The following is a 15,256-nucleotide window of genomic DNA, read 5'->3' on the forward strand; positions in this document are numbered from 1 at the left end:
CCCCCCACCTATCCTGGCCTGCTCAGAAGAGGAGGCTGGGAGCTGCCTCTCAGAAGTAGCCACAGAATGAATACCAGCAACTCCACCCCAAGGACAAAATAGTTCTATAAGCTCAAACCAGCCCCATCCCAGTAGCACTGGGCCCCAAGCCTGCAGCTCACCTCTGTGCGGGGAAGATAGTCTGGATCGGCCTGGATGCGGGCGATGATTTCACAGAGGATGATACCATAAGAGAACACATCTGCCTGGTGGGTAGTCAGACCTCAGTTGCTCTCTCAATGACAAGAGGATTGGGGTATCTTCCCCCATGTCTTAACGGCCCAGACCTAGGACTTATAGCCCATATTTCATCTATGTAATTCACTGGGAACTGCTAAGTGCCATCCCCACTCTGGGCAGAAAAAAATGTAGATCTTCACCCTGAACATAAAGGTGGACCCCGAGCACCTTCTTTTAAGAGTGGATTCTAAAGAGAACTGGGTCTCCAGATCCTCCAGACTTACTTTCTCATTATAGGGCTCATCTCGGAGAACCTCAGGTGCCATCCAGAAGGGTGAACCCACCACAGCCAGCTTCTCACTCCCTATGCTGTGGGTGAGATTATAAGGAAAATGAGTTCACTGCTGCCTGGCACACTGGGGAGTTTTTGAATGTTGGAAATTCCTCTCTCCCATGGACGGTACAGAGTAGGACTGATTGAATTCAGGGAGTAACACCAAACTGTTGTGATCGAGTCCTAGCCTCTGGGAGGAAGCTGGACTTTCCCTTAGCTTTAACCCTCTCTGCAGCCCTAGCATCCATTAGGACTACTCACCTGGCATCAGGGATCTTCTCAGCTAGGCCAAAGTCAGCCACCACTGCAGAATAACCGTTCTCATCTCTCTTTATCAGGCAGTTCTAGAGGTCCCAAAGAAGAGAGATTGCTCACAAGTAGGAATCAGTGAATAGTTATCGCCAATACCTCCCTACAATAGGCCATCTTGTCCTCTGCTTCTTGGGTGAACTACATTCTTAGACGGACTTCAGTGGTCAGAAATGGAGGCTTTAAGACAGCCATATGAAATGAGTTAGTCCTGGAACTTGAGTGACTACCTTAGGTCTCACTTCAGGCTCCAAACACAAATATTTACCCTTGATTTTTATGTTCTTGGCATAGTCTTAAGTGCCAGAGATACCTCGATAAACAAAAAGGAAACTTTAGTCCTCTTGAAGCTTATAGTCTAGGGTAGGACAAACTTATCAGGCCCTTGGCCTCCTGGTCCCTGCCTTAACTTGCCAAGTAAGTTAAGTCCAGGACAAGTACTCATGCCTACATTAACTTTCACTGCCCACCAGACTATAAGCAACCTCATTCCTGGTATGAAAAGTCTCATCTGGCTGTGAGTATAGCTCAGTGGCATTGTATATGCTTAACGTGTGGGGCCCTCAGTTTGAACTCCAGTATTGCAAAAAAGATCTGGCTCCTCCAACTGGCCTGCCTACCTCTACCTGCCACCTCTCTGCTCCTGGTACTCTTATGCATCCCCGATCCTATTTGTAATAAACAAGCTTGACTTCAAAACTGAACAAGCCGCCAGATGTGGTGGCACACGCCTGCAATCCCAGTGGCTCAGGAGGCTGAGGCAGGAGGATTGCGAGTTCAAAGCAAGCCTCAGAAAAAGCGAGGCACTAAGCAACTCAGTGAGACCCTGTCTCTAAATAAAATACAAAATGGGACTGGGGATGTGGTTCAGTAGTCAAGTGCCCCTGAGTTCAATCTTTGGTACAAAAAAAAAAGAAAGATTGAACAAGCCCTCCAAATCTTTACCTTTGCTTATACCATTCCCTTCCATTTGGAGTAGTCTCAATTCATTCTTTCTCATGTGGTGCCAGGGATCAAATCCAGGATGCTGTGTGTGCTAAGCATGCATTCTACCACTGAGCTATACCCCCTAGCCTCACTCAGTTCTCCTAGTTCTTCTTTCTTTCTAAGAAGTTTTTATGTCTTTTCAGGCAAATTGCTTTTTCAATCCTGACCTCTTAAGTCATCATCTTTATGTCTCCCTTTTAATCTCAACTCCTTTGGCTCCTGTATGCTACTTCCTCTTACAGTCCAGCAGAAAGGTTATGAGCACCACAGGAGCAGGTTCTGGTTTGGGCCTTTCTTCCTCCCAGTATTCGATTCATAAGACAAACTAAGGATATGTTCACTGAACAAATGCTGCTATCTGCAGAGAAAGAGTGTATTCAGATGACCTATAAATAAACACAAAGCAACAACCAGCTCTCCCCAAATAGCTGCATTCAAAATAGCCCTATGCCACTCTGACTCAGGAGGTATCTCCACCCCACCCCTTCCTCAAGAGGCAGCAGAGTTCAGGAATCCTTGGCTTACAGAAACTTCTGGGGCCAGTAAGGCCCTATCGGACCCAACTAGCCCCCTCTCCCTTGCCAACCTTGGTATTTAGTTGCTAAGACATTGTCAAGTCACCTTTTGCTTATTCAACATCAGGTACACATTAGTTTGTCCTTGATGTGATTACACTAGTCTTCCTCAAGCGGGAAGCAGCCTGTGATTTCACCATATCTCCCCTGGATCCAAAGTAGACATGCATTGTCTGGCTTCCAAGAAGGACTGTTCTTGTGCTTGTCCTGGCTTTGACACTCCCATCGGTCCTGCCGAATCAGCATCCCAACTCCCTGACTTTGTAGAAGAAATGGGCCCTAGGCCAACCTATATTAGCCAAAGCCATGGGTAAAGAGCACTATCCTATCATCTCTTTCTCTTCCCTCTCCCTTCCCTTCCCAACAACTTGAAGACTCCTGTCTCCAAAGCTTGGTCTAAAGTCCTATTTACTATTTGCTTTATGGTACTTAGAAACAACCCTTTTAAAGCCAGCTTGGGAGCAGCAGGTGAGGAACAGAACTTGGCCACAGTGTACCGTCCTTGTCAAAGCTATTGGGTTTCTACCCCATCTTCATATTCATACAGAGGCCTGCTCACTTTCTGCAAATCACCCATCCAGTAGAAAGTAATTTCTGAGTAGCATATCCAGAAGCAGCCAAGAAATGTCTAAGGCAGGGATGATCATGGGCTTACAACGTGGAGTAAGGCTGTTTCTCTGAGGTTTCTCTATAGCCAGTAGCTGGTCATTGAAGTCAAACAGGAAAACAGGAGAATGAAAACCAAAAAAGTTAAGAGTCTGCATCTGAGGTGATAAGAAAAATGGGAACTTGACCAGGATTAACCTCGGATTTCCTGTCCTTTAAGAGATCTAAGCTAAACCAGGCATGGAGGTGTACACTTGTAATCCCAGTGACTCAGGAGGCTGTTTGAGGCCAGCCTCAGCAACTGAGACATTGTCTTAACAAAAGGGCTGGGAATATAGCTCTGTGGTAAAGCATACCCGAGTTCAAATACCAAAAAAAAAACCCCAAAAAACAACAACAAAAAAACCACTAAGCTAGCCAGGTTTGACTTGTAATACATTTATTTTTTTCCCCTTTTTTCCCACTCACTGACTTCTGCTGGAAATATTTTCATTGAAGATCCCAGTGAGTTCCCTAACAGCTCAATAGACAAAAACAGTTCTTAGGCTATTTGATATTTCTGTTCATGCTATGGCTAATTACTTTCTTCAGCTACATATGATTCAGGAATTGTGTTAGTGTTGGGTGTGTACAGAATGTGGCAGTCAGAGCCATGGAGCTAAGACTAGCATTAGCGTCTAGTTGGAGGCTATTCCCACTACCTTTTTATTCTCACCTGGTTTCTATGATTCTGCAGTTTTGGGTTTCCTTCTCTACCTTTGGCTATTCTGCAAGGCTCCAATGGAGCCTCTTCTTCCTATCCCATATGGATGACGCTCTTGGACCTAACAGCTCTTCTTGTTCTCCATTTTGGAGACTGTTCCACATTTCTAATTACCACCTCTGTGCTGATGACGCAAATGTACATCTTGAGCCCTAGATTTTTTTTTTCCTTTTTCTTTCTTTTTTTTTTTTTTTTTTTAGTTAGCATCAGAGTTGCATATCTAATCTACTTCTGGACATCTCCTGGATCACTCATGAATTCCATTCATGCAAACCTGAACTCATACTCCTACCCCTCCCCCCCAAAAAAAAACCCCTAGTATTTTACTCAGAAAACTTTGTTTGTACATATGTGCACATGTATGTTGGTAAATGAAACCAGGACAAGCATGCTAAGCACAGGCTCTGCCACTAAGCTACACCTGGTAACTCCCTAGCTATATTTTTATGTCTTATGATATTGGTACTTTCTACCCAGTTTACTAAACTAGAAACCTGGGATTCATCCTAAACTTTTTACTTTTACTCCCACCAGTTTTAACTTCTAAACGTTTTTCAAACTGGTGTCTCTCTTTTTATTCCCATTACTATTGCCTCATCATTCCTCCCCTGAATGTTGCAATACTCTGCTAACGGGTCTGTGTGCTTCCAGGGTTGGTCTCCATAACCCATCTTCCTCATTCCTGTCAGCATTATCTTCCTAAAATGTGAATCTGAGTTCCTTCCTACTTAATAGCAGATAATGACATACTATATGTTCCGTTGACATGAAATGTCCAGAACAAGCAAATTCATAGAAATAAAAATTAGATTAGTGGTTGCCAAGGGCTAAAAGGAGAGAGAAACAGGGTACAAAGTTTGTTTTCAGGGTGATGAAAATGTTCTGAAATTGGATAATGGTAGTGGTTGAATATACAAAAACTTGTGATATATATACTTTAAATGAGTGAATTTTATTGTGTGTGCAAAATATCTTAATAAAGCTGTTATTTTCAAAAAGCTGGCAATGATTCTTCCTATCTGTAAAATAAAATCCAAGTTAGATAGTATGATATGGTCAGACTTTTCTCTGTCAACCTTATCCTCTGTCATCCAGCCTCACAGTACACATTACATTGTTTATGATCAGTACCTTTGTTTATTCTATTCCTTTTGTCTGATCTGTAATCCTATTCTTTCTCTACCATATACTTATTAAAGTAAATTCAATTTTCAAAATGCTCAGTCATCATCTCTTCTCAGAAGACTTCTCTGCACCTGTAGGTTGGGTTAAATATCCTTTCCTCAAAGCATCCTATGCACGCTTATTTCTCCTATCTTAACATCTGCCACGTTATAATGAAAGTGTCTATGTTTCTATAGTCCCTTACCCAACTAGACTTGATAAGTTTTAGGAAAGTGGGAATATCTTAGGAGGGAAGTGGACTAGAAAATACTTTCTAACCCTTTGGGTAAGTGAAAGATTGCCTGATTCTGTGTGGTACCTTTTTCACAGGCATAATTCCATTTATCTTTCAAAACAATACTATCAGAAAGGCAGATCTGATATTTTTAAGTTTAATGATAAAGACCCTAATCTCCTGATTCTAAAAGGATCTCACCTAATTCTTTGGCCTCTTTAGAGGGTCAGATTTAAAAGCTTTCTGCTGGAAATGGCAGGAGCAATATATACTTATGAAAGCAGCAGGAGCCAGGGTCTACGAAAAAGACATACTGTTTGTGGAGGCAATGTCATAAGACCCCTTAATGGGAACCTAGTCCCTACCTTCAGTGTTGTTTAATTCTAGGACATCTAGTATAATGCTTGTATTTCTCACTCAACTGCGGCTACAAAATATGCAATGACAAGAGGACCAATTTTTAGGCTGTGTGGTGTGCAATGCCACTACACGAGAGGATGAAGACTTCTGAATGAGGTAATCTTGCCTAGAGAAGCAAATGCATAAGAGGCCCAGCCAGTGAGGTGAGAGGTGACCTTTTCAGGTTCAAAAAGCAACACACTGCCTGGTGCCAGTTCCTCTTTGTCCTGACCCCTTAGCATAATACATCACATTGCATCAGAGCGCCCTACATGTTTACCTTTTCAAGAACAGGGGATGATCTCATTCATCTCTCTATCGCTAACCTAGCACAGGCATACAGAAAAAGCATGGTAAAAGTCTGTTAAATGAAAGTGGTCCACTGACTGAAGCATCAAAAGCATGTGCTAGGCTGGATGTGGTGGCACATGTCTGTAATCCCAGTGGCTCAGGAGGCTGAGGCAAGAGGATCGTGAGTTCAAAGCCAGCCTCAGCAAAAGTGAGGTGCTAAGCAACTCACTGAGACCCTATCTCTAAATAAAATACAGATTAGAGCTGGGAATGTGGCTCAGTGGCTGAGTGCCCCTGAGTTCAGTCCCTGGCACCCCCCCCCCCAAAAAAAAAAGCATTTGCCAAATGCATGCATTAATCATGTATTCAACTCTCCATAATGGAGACTGAGTTAACAAGGGTATCAAAAGTATGGCCATGAGTGCATTTTTTGGAAACCTACCACTTTTTCAGAACTGGACCCCACTAGATATTTGACAGAAATTCCTGAGATGTCCTGGAACAGCGGCACAGTTTGGCATTGAATAAAACCACCTACATGGAGAAATAAATACCAAGCCTATTTGCAGTGTTAGCTTTAGGCAACAATAATAATAATAATAAAGGCTCTCAGTGTGCCATCACCTGTCTCCTCACCTCAGCAAACTCACTCCAAAAACCTAGCTATGTTCAGACAAAAAAGAACTTATTTTACATCTCAAGAAAGTTTAAGCAGTCACAACGAAGGAAAATCAGAGAATGAACTGTCCTCCTAAACACTTCAGGGATTGCTATAGCCCAGGTCTCTTAAGTTATCTGTTTTAAGTGGGTGCAGTGACCCACATGCCTGTAATCCCAGCAATTCAGGAGACTGAGGCAGGAGTATTGCAAGTTCAAGCAACTTAGTGACTGTGTCTTAAAATAAAAAAATAAAAAGGGCTGGGGATGGGCTGGAGTTACAGCTCAGTGGTAGAGTGCTTGCCTAGCATGCCTGACGCACTGGGTTCAATTCTCAGCATCACATATAAATAATATAAAGGTTCACTGACAACTAAAAAAAAAAAAAATTTAAGGGGGGTGAGGGCCTAGGGATGCAGTTCAGTGGCAGACTGACCCTGGGTTCAATCCCCAGTACTGGGGGAGAAAAAATCTGTTTTGCTGTAATATGTTCCATCTCTTGCCTGCCATCACACCATGTGATCCCAAATCTTTACCCCTAGTGCCTATGTAATGAATGACCTGCTCTGACATCTATCTCCCCAATTAGACTAAGAGCCCATGACATTGAACTCCAGTTATTCCTGTGTCCCCAATACTGTGTCCTCTAATAGAACAGTATAAATGGTTCCCAGAAGCTGTTGACAGTTCTTATTACAAAGAGTAACTCCAACCTGGCCTGATGGTGCACACCTATAATCCCAGGAACTCAGAAGGCTAAGGTGGGAGGATCAAAAGTTCAAAGACAGCCCTAGCACTTAGTGAGGTCTTGAGCAACTTAGCAAGACCCTGTCTCAAAATAAAATATAAAGAGGGCTGGGGATGTAGCTCACTGGTTAAGCACCCCTGGGTTCATTACCAAGTACCAAAAAAAGAAAAAAAAAAAAAAAAAAGTAACTCCAGGATGTCCTAAAATCCCTCCAGCATTCACATTCATTTCTTTCTTCTTTCTTTCTTAGTTTTTTCCTATCTTATTTATAGTGCTGAGGGTTGAATCAGGGTCTCATACATTACAGGCAGGTGCTCTACCACTGAGCTGCATCCCAGATCTTATATTCTTTTTTCTTTCTTTTTTTTTTTTTTTGTGGTACTGGGGATTGAACCCAGGGCCTTATGCTTGCAAGGCAAGCACTCTACCGACTGAGCTATCTCCCCAGCCCCGATCTTATATTTTCCATTTTGTTTTGTTTTGTTTTTGGTACCACGGATTGAACCCAGAGGTGCTTAACCACTGAGCCACATCCCAGCCTTTTATATATTTTATTTAGAGAAAGGGTCTCACTAAGTTGCTTAGGGCCAGGCTGGCTTTGAACTCAAGACCCTCCCACCTCAGACCTCTGAGCCATAATTATGGTGCAACAAATTATGCACCATAATTTGTTGTTGGTTTTTCAAAAATATTTTTAGTTGCAGATGGACACTAAATACCTTTATTTATTTATTTTCATGTGGTGTTAAGGATCGAACCCAGTTCCTCACTTGTGCTAGACAAACACTACCACTGAACTACAACCCCAGATCACCATTTGTTCTTAATTCATGCTCTTTACTCTAAAATTGGTATTTTCTGTTCCCAGCTGTGTGGTCTAGACCATAGGTGGATAGGCTTTTGGAGGAATCAACAGGTTGACTTCAATGAAGTCAACACTAATACCCCCGACAAAAGAACAATAATCACCAAGAGCTAGAGATACAATTCACAATGCATAATCTCCCAAGGGTAACCACAGATATTTATTTTTTAATGTGATCAAGAAGCGTCAACAACCATACACAGGCTTTTACCAGTAGCTCCAGTAGCAACCAGTAGAACTCTACATGAGCATTGGCTCTTTAGGGTAGCTAAGAAAACAGTTTCTGCTTAATTCTGATGCCAGGCAGTATGGTTGTTGACGCTTCTTGATAGAGGGCATGAACTAAATATTTTTAAAGCCACACCATCAGGCTGGGGTTGTGGCTCAGTGGTAGAACACTTGCCTGGCACATGTGAGGCACTGGGTTTGAGCCTCAACACCACATTAAAAAATAAAGACTGTAAAAAAAAAAAAATCCACCTGTAAAAAAAAGGGGGGGGCATTGTGTCTATATACATACATACATATATATATATATATATATATATATATATATAAAATTAAAAGCAACACTATATCCCACTTCTTTCTAAATACTTAGTGTTGCCACTACACAAATCTATTTTGGGCTGTTTCTTAGAAAAATTAGACTGAACCAGCCACATCTGACAGACTTTTCACTCTTAAAGTAGTAGTGCAATAACCCCATAAACATGTGAACCTTACAAAGGTAATACTGCTTTTAGGAGACACTAAGAAACTAGGATTCCTTTTGGGAGAAGGTATTTGCTTTTCTGTCCTGCTTTTACCTACTTAGAAAACATCCTGACTACTTTAAAATTCTTCTGTTATCTCTAACCTGAGAATCCTGAATTGATTACTACTGCAAGGTCAAGGACAGAATCTATTTTTTCAGATAGAACACTAAGGTCTCAAGGGCACTCAAGACATCTGAAGAGAGGGAGCAAATGTGGGCCTGGAACCCCAAATCTTAGTTGTTGAGCAGATGTTTTGGCCTCTCTGCTATCAAGTCCCTTCCCTGAAATGGGCAGAAAATATTTACAAAGACAAATAAGAGGAGTATCTGAGAAACTTATATATTGGGGGAGACATAGGCACAACAGAACAATCAAATACTATGAAGTGTAAACCATAAAAATATAAGTAAACCTTAGGCTGTCCTTAAAAGAAAGCTGACTCAAACCCAAGGTTGATAATGAAGATATAATTTGAAAACCTCAAAGCCCTTTAGACTTAATTCTCCCTTGGAGATTTTCATTCTTATAGTCACTGTCCCCCACCATACAGATGTCCTTGGTGGGGCTGGTCTAGGCATGAACATACAATTATCCCCCTAATCTTTGTAATACAGTTACTATGATGTTGGAGTTCAGGCAAAACTTTCCCAGAAAATATTCAGAGATGATAAAAGGGCTCTGATAGCATTTTAAATTGGATGGTCTGGTTTATCAAGAGTGATTATCTTCAATTTGAGATCTCCTACAATGTACTTCCCAGTCTGCCAGTAGAGCTTTCAAGTCATTTGTTCTCACCACCTAGGAGAACCCTCAACATCTCTAGACCCAATGAAGCATAGCCCAAACACATGGAGTTATTTCTCCTAAGTTCCTAGTATCTCCTTTCAAGTCAGATGACACTGGAAATACCCACTTCCTATAAGAAAAAACAAAGAATGGTGGTCTTACGCTATAGTTCAAAAAGTTACTTACTTTTATAATATAACACAGCAAGCACAGACAAAACCACACTTGGACAAAATGCCTTCAGGGAACAGAAGAGAATATAAAGAACTCTTTACAGAATAGGTGAGCTTTCCTCCAAGAAGCCTAGCCCTGGTCTAGAATGATCTCCCCTGCTCTGAAAACCTACAGTGTATGTAGCTGCACAATTTTATTTATTTATTTATTTATTTATTTATTTTGAGAAAAAGGAAAAAGAAGTTTTATTGCTTTGCTAGCAAAGGAGAAACACAGGGAACTCCAGTCCCAAAGGCTGTGATTCTGCCCATCAGCAGAAACAGGAGACGTTTAAAGAGGTGACTCAAAGACTACATTCTCTGTTTGGAGTTGTCACTTGTTAATTTGGAAGATAGTCATTTGAGATCTTCTGCTACCATTCCCAAAGTCTGGATTACTTCATCCTATGGTGGGTGTGTACTCAGGGACAGATGACTCTGCCTAGGAAGGGGAAGAAAGGTAATCCTGTTCCCCTGTCAACACTCAATTTTAAAATGCTGTATACTATTCTTTAGTTATTTTCCAACAAAACTATAAATTCTCTAGGTCAGAAATTCTTTTCTAATATTCTTTCATCATGGAGCCAGGTATAAGAGACACTCATGTAGGTGTAGGGGAAATATCTATCTGTATTATTGATGAATAACTTGTTACAAATTGCTTGCTTAAAAGAAATTGTAGTCTATGATTAGGAAGCAAAGATTTTGTTTTTACTGGATGCCTACAGTAAGAAAATTGACTTAAGACAATGTCTAAAGTGTCCCTCCCAACAATTTGCCTGGAATATGTGCAGTTTTCTTAGACTTGATTTTCTAAAACATTCTGGAGGGGAAAATGGCTAAGGAAGGGATAAGATGCTGCCTTTCAGGACCAAACTGACCAAATATTCAATTCTTACAGGTACTAATATAAATAAAGGGCTCCTCATAATAAGGTATTTGTTCCCAGTTCCTACTTCCTATTCTTGTGTTCCTTTAGAAACAGTACAGCTCCAACAAAATAGAAAATTTCGAAGACATCAACAGGTTTCTAGAGACATATGAATTGCCTAAACTGAACGAGGAGGACATAAACAATTTAAATAGACCAATTTCAAGTACTGAAATAGAAGAAGTCATCAAAAACCTACCAACAAAGAAAAGTCCGGGACCAGATGGGTTCTCAGCCGAGTTTTACAAAACCTTTAAAGAAGAGCTCATTCCAATACTTCTCAAAGTATTCCATAAAATAGAAGAGGAGGGAACCCTCCCAAACTCATTCTATGAAGCCAATATCACACTGATACCTAAACCAGACAGAGACTCATCAAGGAAAGAAAATTTCAGACCAATATCCTTAATGAACATCGACGCAAAAATTCTCAACAAAATTTTAGCAAATCGCATACAAAAACATATTAAAAAGATAGTGCACCATGATCAAGTGGGTTTCATCGCAGAAATGCAAGGTTGGTTCAACATCAGGAAATCAATAAACGTAATTCACCATATTAATAGACTTAAAGTCAAGAATCACATGATTATTTCAATAGATGCAGAAAAAGCATTTGATAAAATACAGCACCCCTTCATGCTCAAAACACTAGAAAAAATAGGGATAGTGGGAACATTCCTTAACATTGTAAAGGCCATTTATGCTAAACCCATGGCTAATATCATTCTAAATGGTGAAAAACTGAAAGCATTCCCCCTAAAAACGGGAACAAGGCAGGGATGCCCTCTTTCACCACTTCTATTCAACATCGTTCTTGAGACTCTGGCCAGAGCAATTAGACAAACCAAAGAAATTAAAGGGATATGAATTGGAAAAGAAGAACTCAAACTATCCCTGTTCACTGATGACATGATTATATATTTAGAGGAACCTGGAAATTCCACCAGAAAACTCTTAGAACTCATAAGTGAATTCAGTAAAGTAGCAGGTTACAAGATCAATGCCCATAAATCCAACGCATTTTTATACATAAGTGATGAATCTTCAGAAAGAGAAATTAGGAAAACTACCCCATTCAAAATAGCCTCGAAAAAAATAAAATACTTGGGAATCAATCTCACAAAAGAGGTGAAAGACCTCTACAATGAGAACTATACAACACTAAAGAAAGAAATTAAAGAACACCTTAGAAGATGGAAAGATCTTCCATGTTCTTGGATAGGAAGAATTAATATTGTCAAAATGGCCATACTACCAAAAGTGCTATACAAATTCAATGCAATTCCAATTAAAATCCCAATGACGTACCTTACAGAAATAGAGCAAGCAATTATGAAATTCATCTGGAAGAATAAGAAACCCAGAATAGCTAAAGCAATCCTTAGCAGGAAGAGTGAAACAGGGGGTATTGCAATACCAGATCTTCAACTCTACTACAAAGCAATAGTAACAAAAACGGCATGGTATTGGTATCAAAATAGAAAGGTAGATCAATGGTACAGAATAGAGGACACGGACACAAAACCAAATAAATACAATTTTCTCATACTAGACAAAGGGGCCAAAAATATGCAATGGAGAAAAGATAGCCTCTTCAACAAATGGTGCTGGGAGAATTGGAAATCCATATGCAACAGAATGAAACGAAACCCATATCTCTCACCATGCACGAAACTAAACTCAAAATGGATTAAGGACCTTGGAATCAGACCAGAGACCCTGCAGATTATAGAAGAAAAAGTAGGTCCAAATCTTCACCTTGTTGGTCTAGGATCAGACTTCCTTAACAGGACTCCCATAGCACAAGAAATAAAAGCTAGAATCAACCACTGGGATAGATTCAAACTAAAAAGCTTTCTCTCAGCAAAGGAAACTATCAGCAATGCGAAGAAAGAGCCTACAGAGTGGGAGAATATCTTTGCCAATCATACTTCAGATAGAGCACTAATCTCCAGAATCTATAAAGAACTCAACAAACTCTACTCCAAGAATTCAAATAATCCAGTCGACAAATGGGCTAAGGAAATGAATAGACACTTCACAGAAGAAGATCTACAAGCAATCAACAAACATATGGAAAAATGCTCAACATCTCTAGTCATAAGAGAAATGCAAATCAAAACCACCCTAAGATTCCATCTCACCCCAATTAGAATGGCGATTATCAAGAATACGAGCAACAACAGGTGTTGGCGAGGATGTGGGGAGAAAGGTACACTCATACACTGCTGGTGGGGCTGCAAATTAGTGCAGCCACTCTGGAAAGCAGTGTGGAGATTCCTTAGAAAACTTGGAATGGACCCTCCATTTGACCCAGCTATCCCACTCCTTGGCCTATACCCAAAGGACTTAAAATCAGCATACTACAGAGATACAGCCACATCAATGTTCACAGCTGCTCAATTCACAATAGCCAGACTGTGGAACCAACCTAGATGCCCTTCAATTGATGAGTGGATAAAGAAACTGTGGTATATATATACAATGGAATATTACTCAGCCATAAAGAATGATAAAATTATGGCATTTGCAGGCAAATGGATGAAACTGGAGAATATCATGCTAAGTGAGATAAGCCAATCTCAAAAAGCCAAAGGACAAATGATATCGCTAATAAGTGGAGGATGACACATAATGGGGGGGGAGGGAAGGGTTAGTGTTAGGGTTAGAGTTAGGGTTAGGGAGGGGGGCAAGTATGGAGGAAGGAAGTACTGTATAGAGGGTAAAGAGGGGTGGGGGGAAGGGAAAAAATAACAGAATGAATCAAACAACATTACTCTATGTAAATTTATGATTGCACAAATGGTATGCCTTTACGCCATGTACAGAGAAACAATATGTATCCCATTTGTTTACAATAAAAAAAAAATGAAAAAAAAAACAAAACAAAAAAAACAAAACAAAAAAACAAAAAAACAACAACAACAAAAAAAAGAATGAGCAATCTATGATCATAAGGGAAATGGATGACATTTTCACATTTACTGAATAAGAGGTACCAGACAAAATTTTTATGTTTTACTACTCATTAAATAAAGTTTAAAAAGTAAAAAAGAAAAAAAAAAAAAGAAAAAAAAAGAAACAGTACAGCTGAATATAAATGGTTCTGCCATAGATAGAGACCTTGTAATCACCTCCTTAAAGCAATTTTCTTTACAGTAGTTTTTAAGACAATGGTTAGGGTCCCTTAGGAACAGTACTATTGTTTAGAACACCAGAATCACTCCAATGTGAGGTAGCCAGGAACTTAACTACTGTTTTAGGTCTTACTGACTCTGAAAGTACAGCTACTTTTTTTTCTTTTTTGAAAGTTTTTTCTTACAACAGAAAGGTTTAGGAATATGTAAGCGTGCATATATGTTATGTGTGCATATGTACATGTTGGCATAGGGAACGAAGTAACAGCTATTCTTGGGCAGCTACAAAACTCCTGAAAGACTTTAATTTTGCTCTTGTGCAGAAGTCACATTAGGTATATTAGATGACCTTATAGTTCCCCCATCAATGACCAAAAATATTACTTATATCCCTGGTCATGGTGATATCCTGTGCTATTTAACCCTGAGGTACATGCTTTGTAGCCTGGACAACTTCTAAAAGCAACTTTTTTTCTAGCCTGTTCAGAGAGCAATTTGGACAGCAAGAGACTACTACACAGACCACTTGATGCCAAAAAGGAATTGGCAGGGTGGCAGAAACTTAATCACACAAACAGAAAATGGGTCAGTACATTATGACCTACTAAGTACTCAAAAGCTGTATCAAGCTGGGAATGGTGGTGCACATCTGTAATCCCAGGGACTTGGAAGCCTGAGGCAGGAGAGTCATAAGTTCAATTTAGGGAGACCCTGTCTCAAAGTAAAAAAGGACTGGGGATGTAGTTTAGTGGTAGAGTATCCCTGGGTTCAATTCCCAATACTGCCAATTTAAAAAAAAAAAAATTTAAAGAACAGTGAGATTAAATCTACAAGAAATTTCCATAATTCTAAACTCATTAATAATCGGCTTAATATGGTTTTCTTGGTAAAACAAAAGGACAGTGTCTCTTAAAATTTTGTGAAAGTAAAGCTTTCATACCTTTGATGTGAGGTCCCGATGGAAAATGCCTTTGAAATGAAGGTAGCTGAGGCCTACTGCTATGTCATAGGCCAGTTTCACCCTCACAGTCCAGGGCAAATGCAAGTTACTATCTAGCAACTGCTCCAGGTTCCCAGAGTTGATATACTGTAAAACAGAAGAAAAACCAACTATCATTTATCAGAAATGTTTAGGCTGGGGGTGAAACCACTGGAGAGTAAATATCTAGAAAATAGAGGCTACATATTTATTTAATTTTAAAGAAGTTACCAATGGCTTATTCTGCATCCAAATACTTGGTCAGTGCTGCACACGAAAATATTTTCCTTTAAAGAGA

General features: G+C 40.0%; 1 protein-coding gene across 2 annotated transcripts in view; it reads right to left on the minus strand.

The window, feature by feature from the left end:
- TESK2 (testis associated actin remodelling kinase 2) overlaps window positions 1-15,256 on the minus strand; it is a 130,071-nt gene that overhangs the window by 2,939 nt on the left and 111,876 nt on the right. For both annotated transcript variants that reach the window (XM_079116046.1, XM_079116045.1), the window contains exons 5-8: window positions 14,920-15,066; window positions 815-897; window positions 504-588; window positions 162-245 (exon numbers count right to left, since the gene is read on the minus strand). In XM_079116046.1, coding sequence (XP_078972172.1) covers window positions 162-245; window positions 504-588; window positions 815-897; window positions 14,920-15,066 — 399 coding nt within the window. The remainder of the gene's footprint in view (window positions 1-161; window positions 246-503; window positions 589-814; window positions 898-14,919; window positions 15,067-15,256) is intronic.

This window comes from Sciurus vulgaris, assembly GCF_902686455.1.
Source record: "Sciurus vulgaris genome assembly, chromosome: 1".
In the NCBI taxonomy this organism is placed as follows: domain Eukaryota; kingdom Metazoa; phylum Chordata; class Mammalia; order Rodentia; family Sciuridae; genus Sciurus; species Sciurus vulgaris.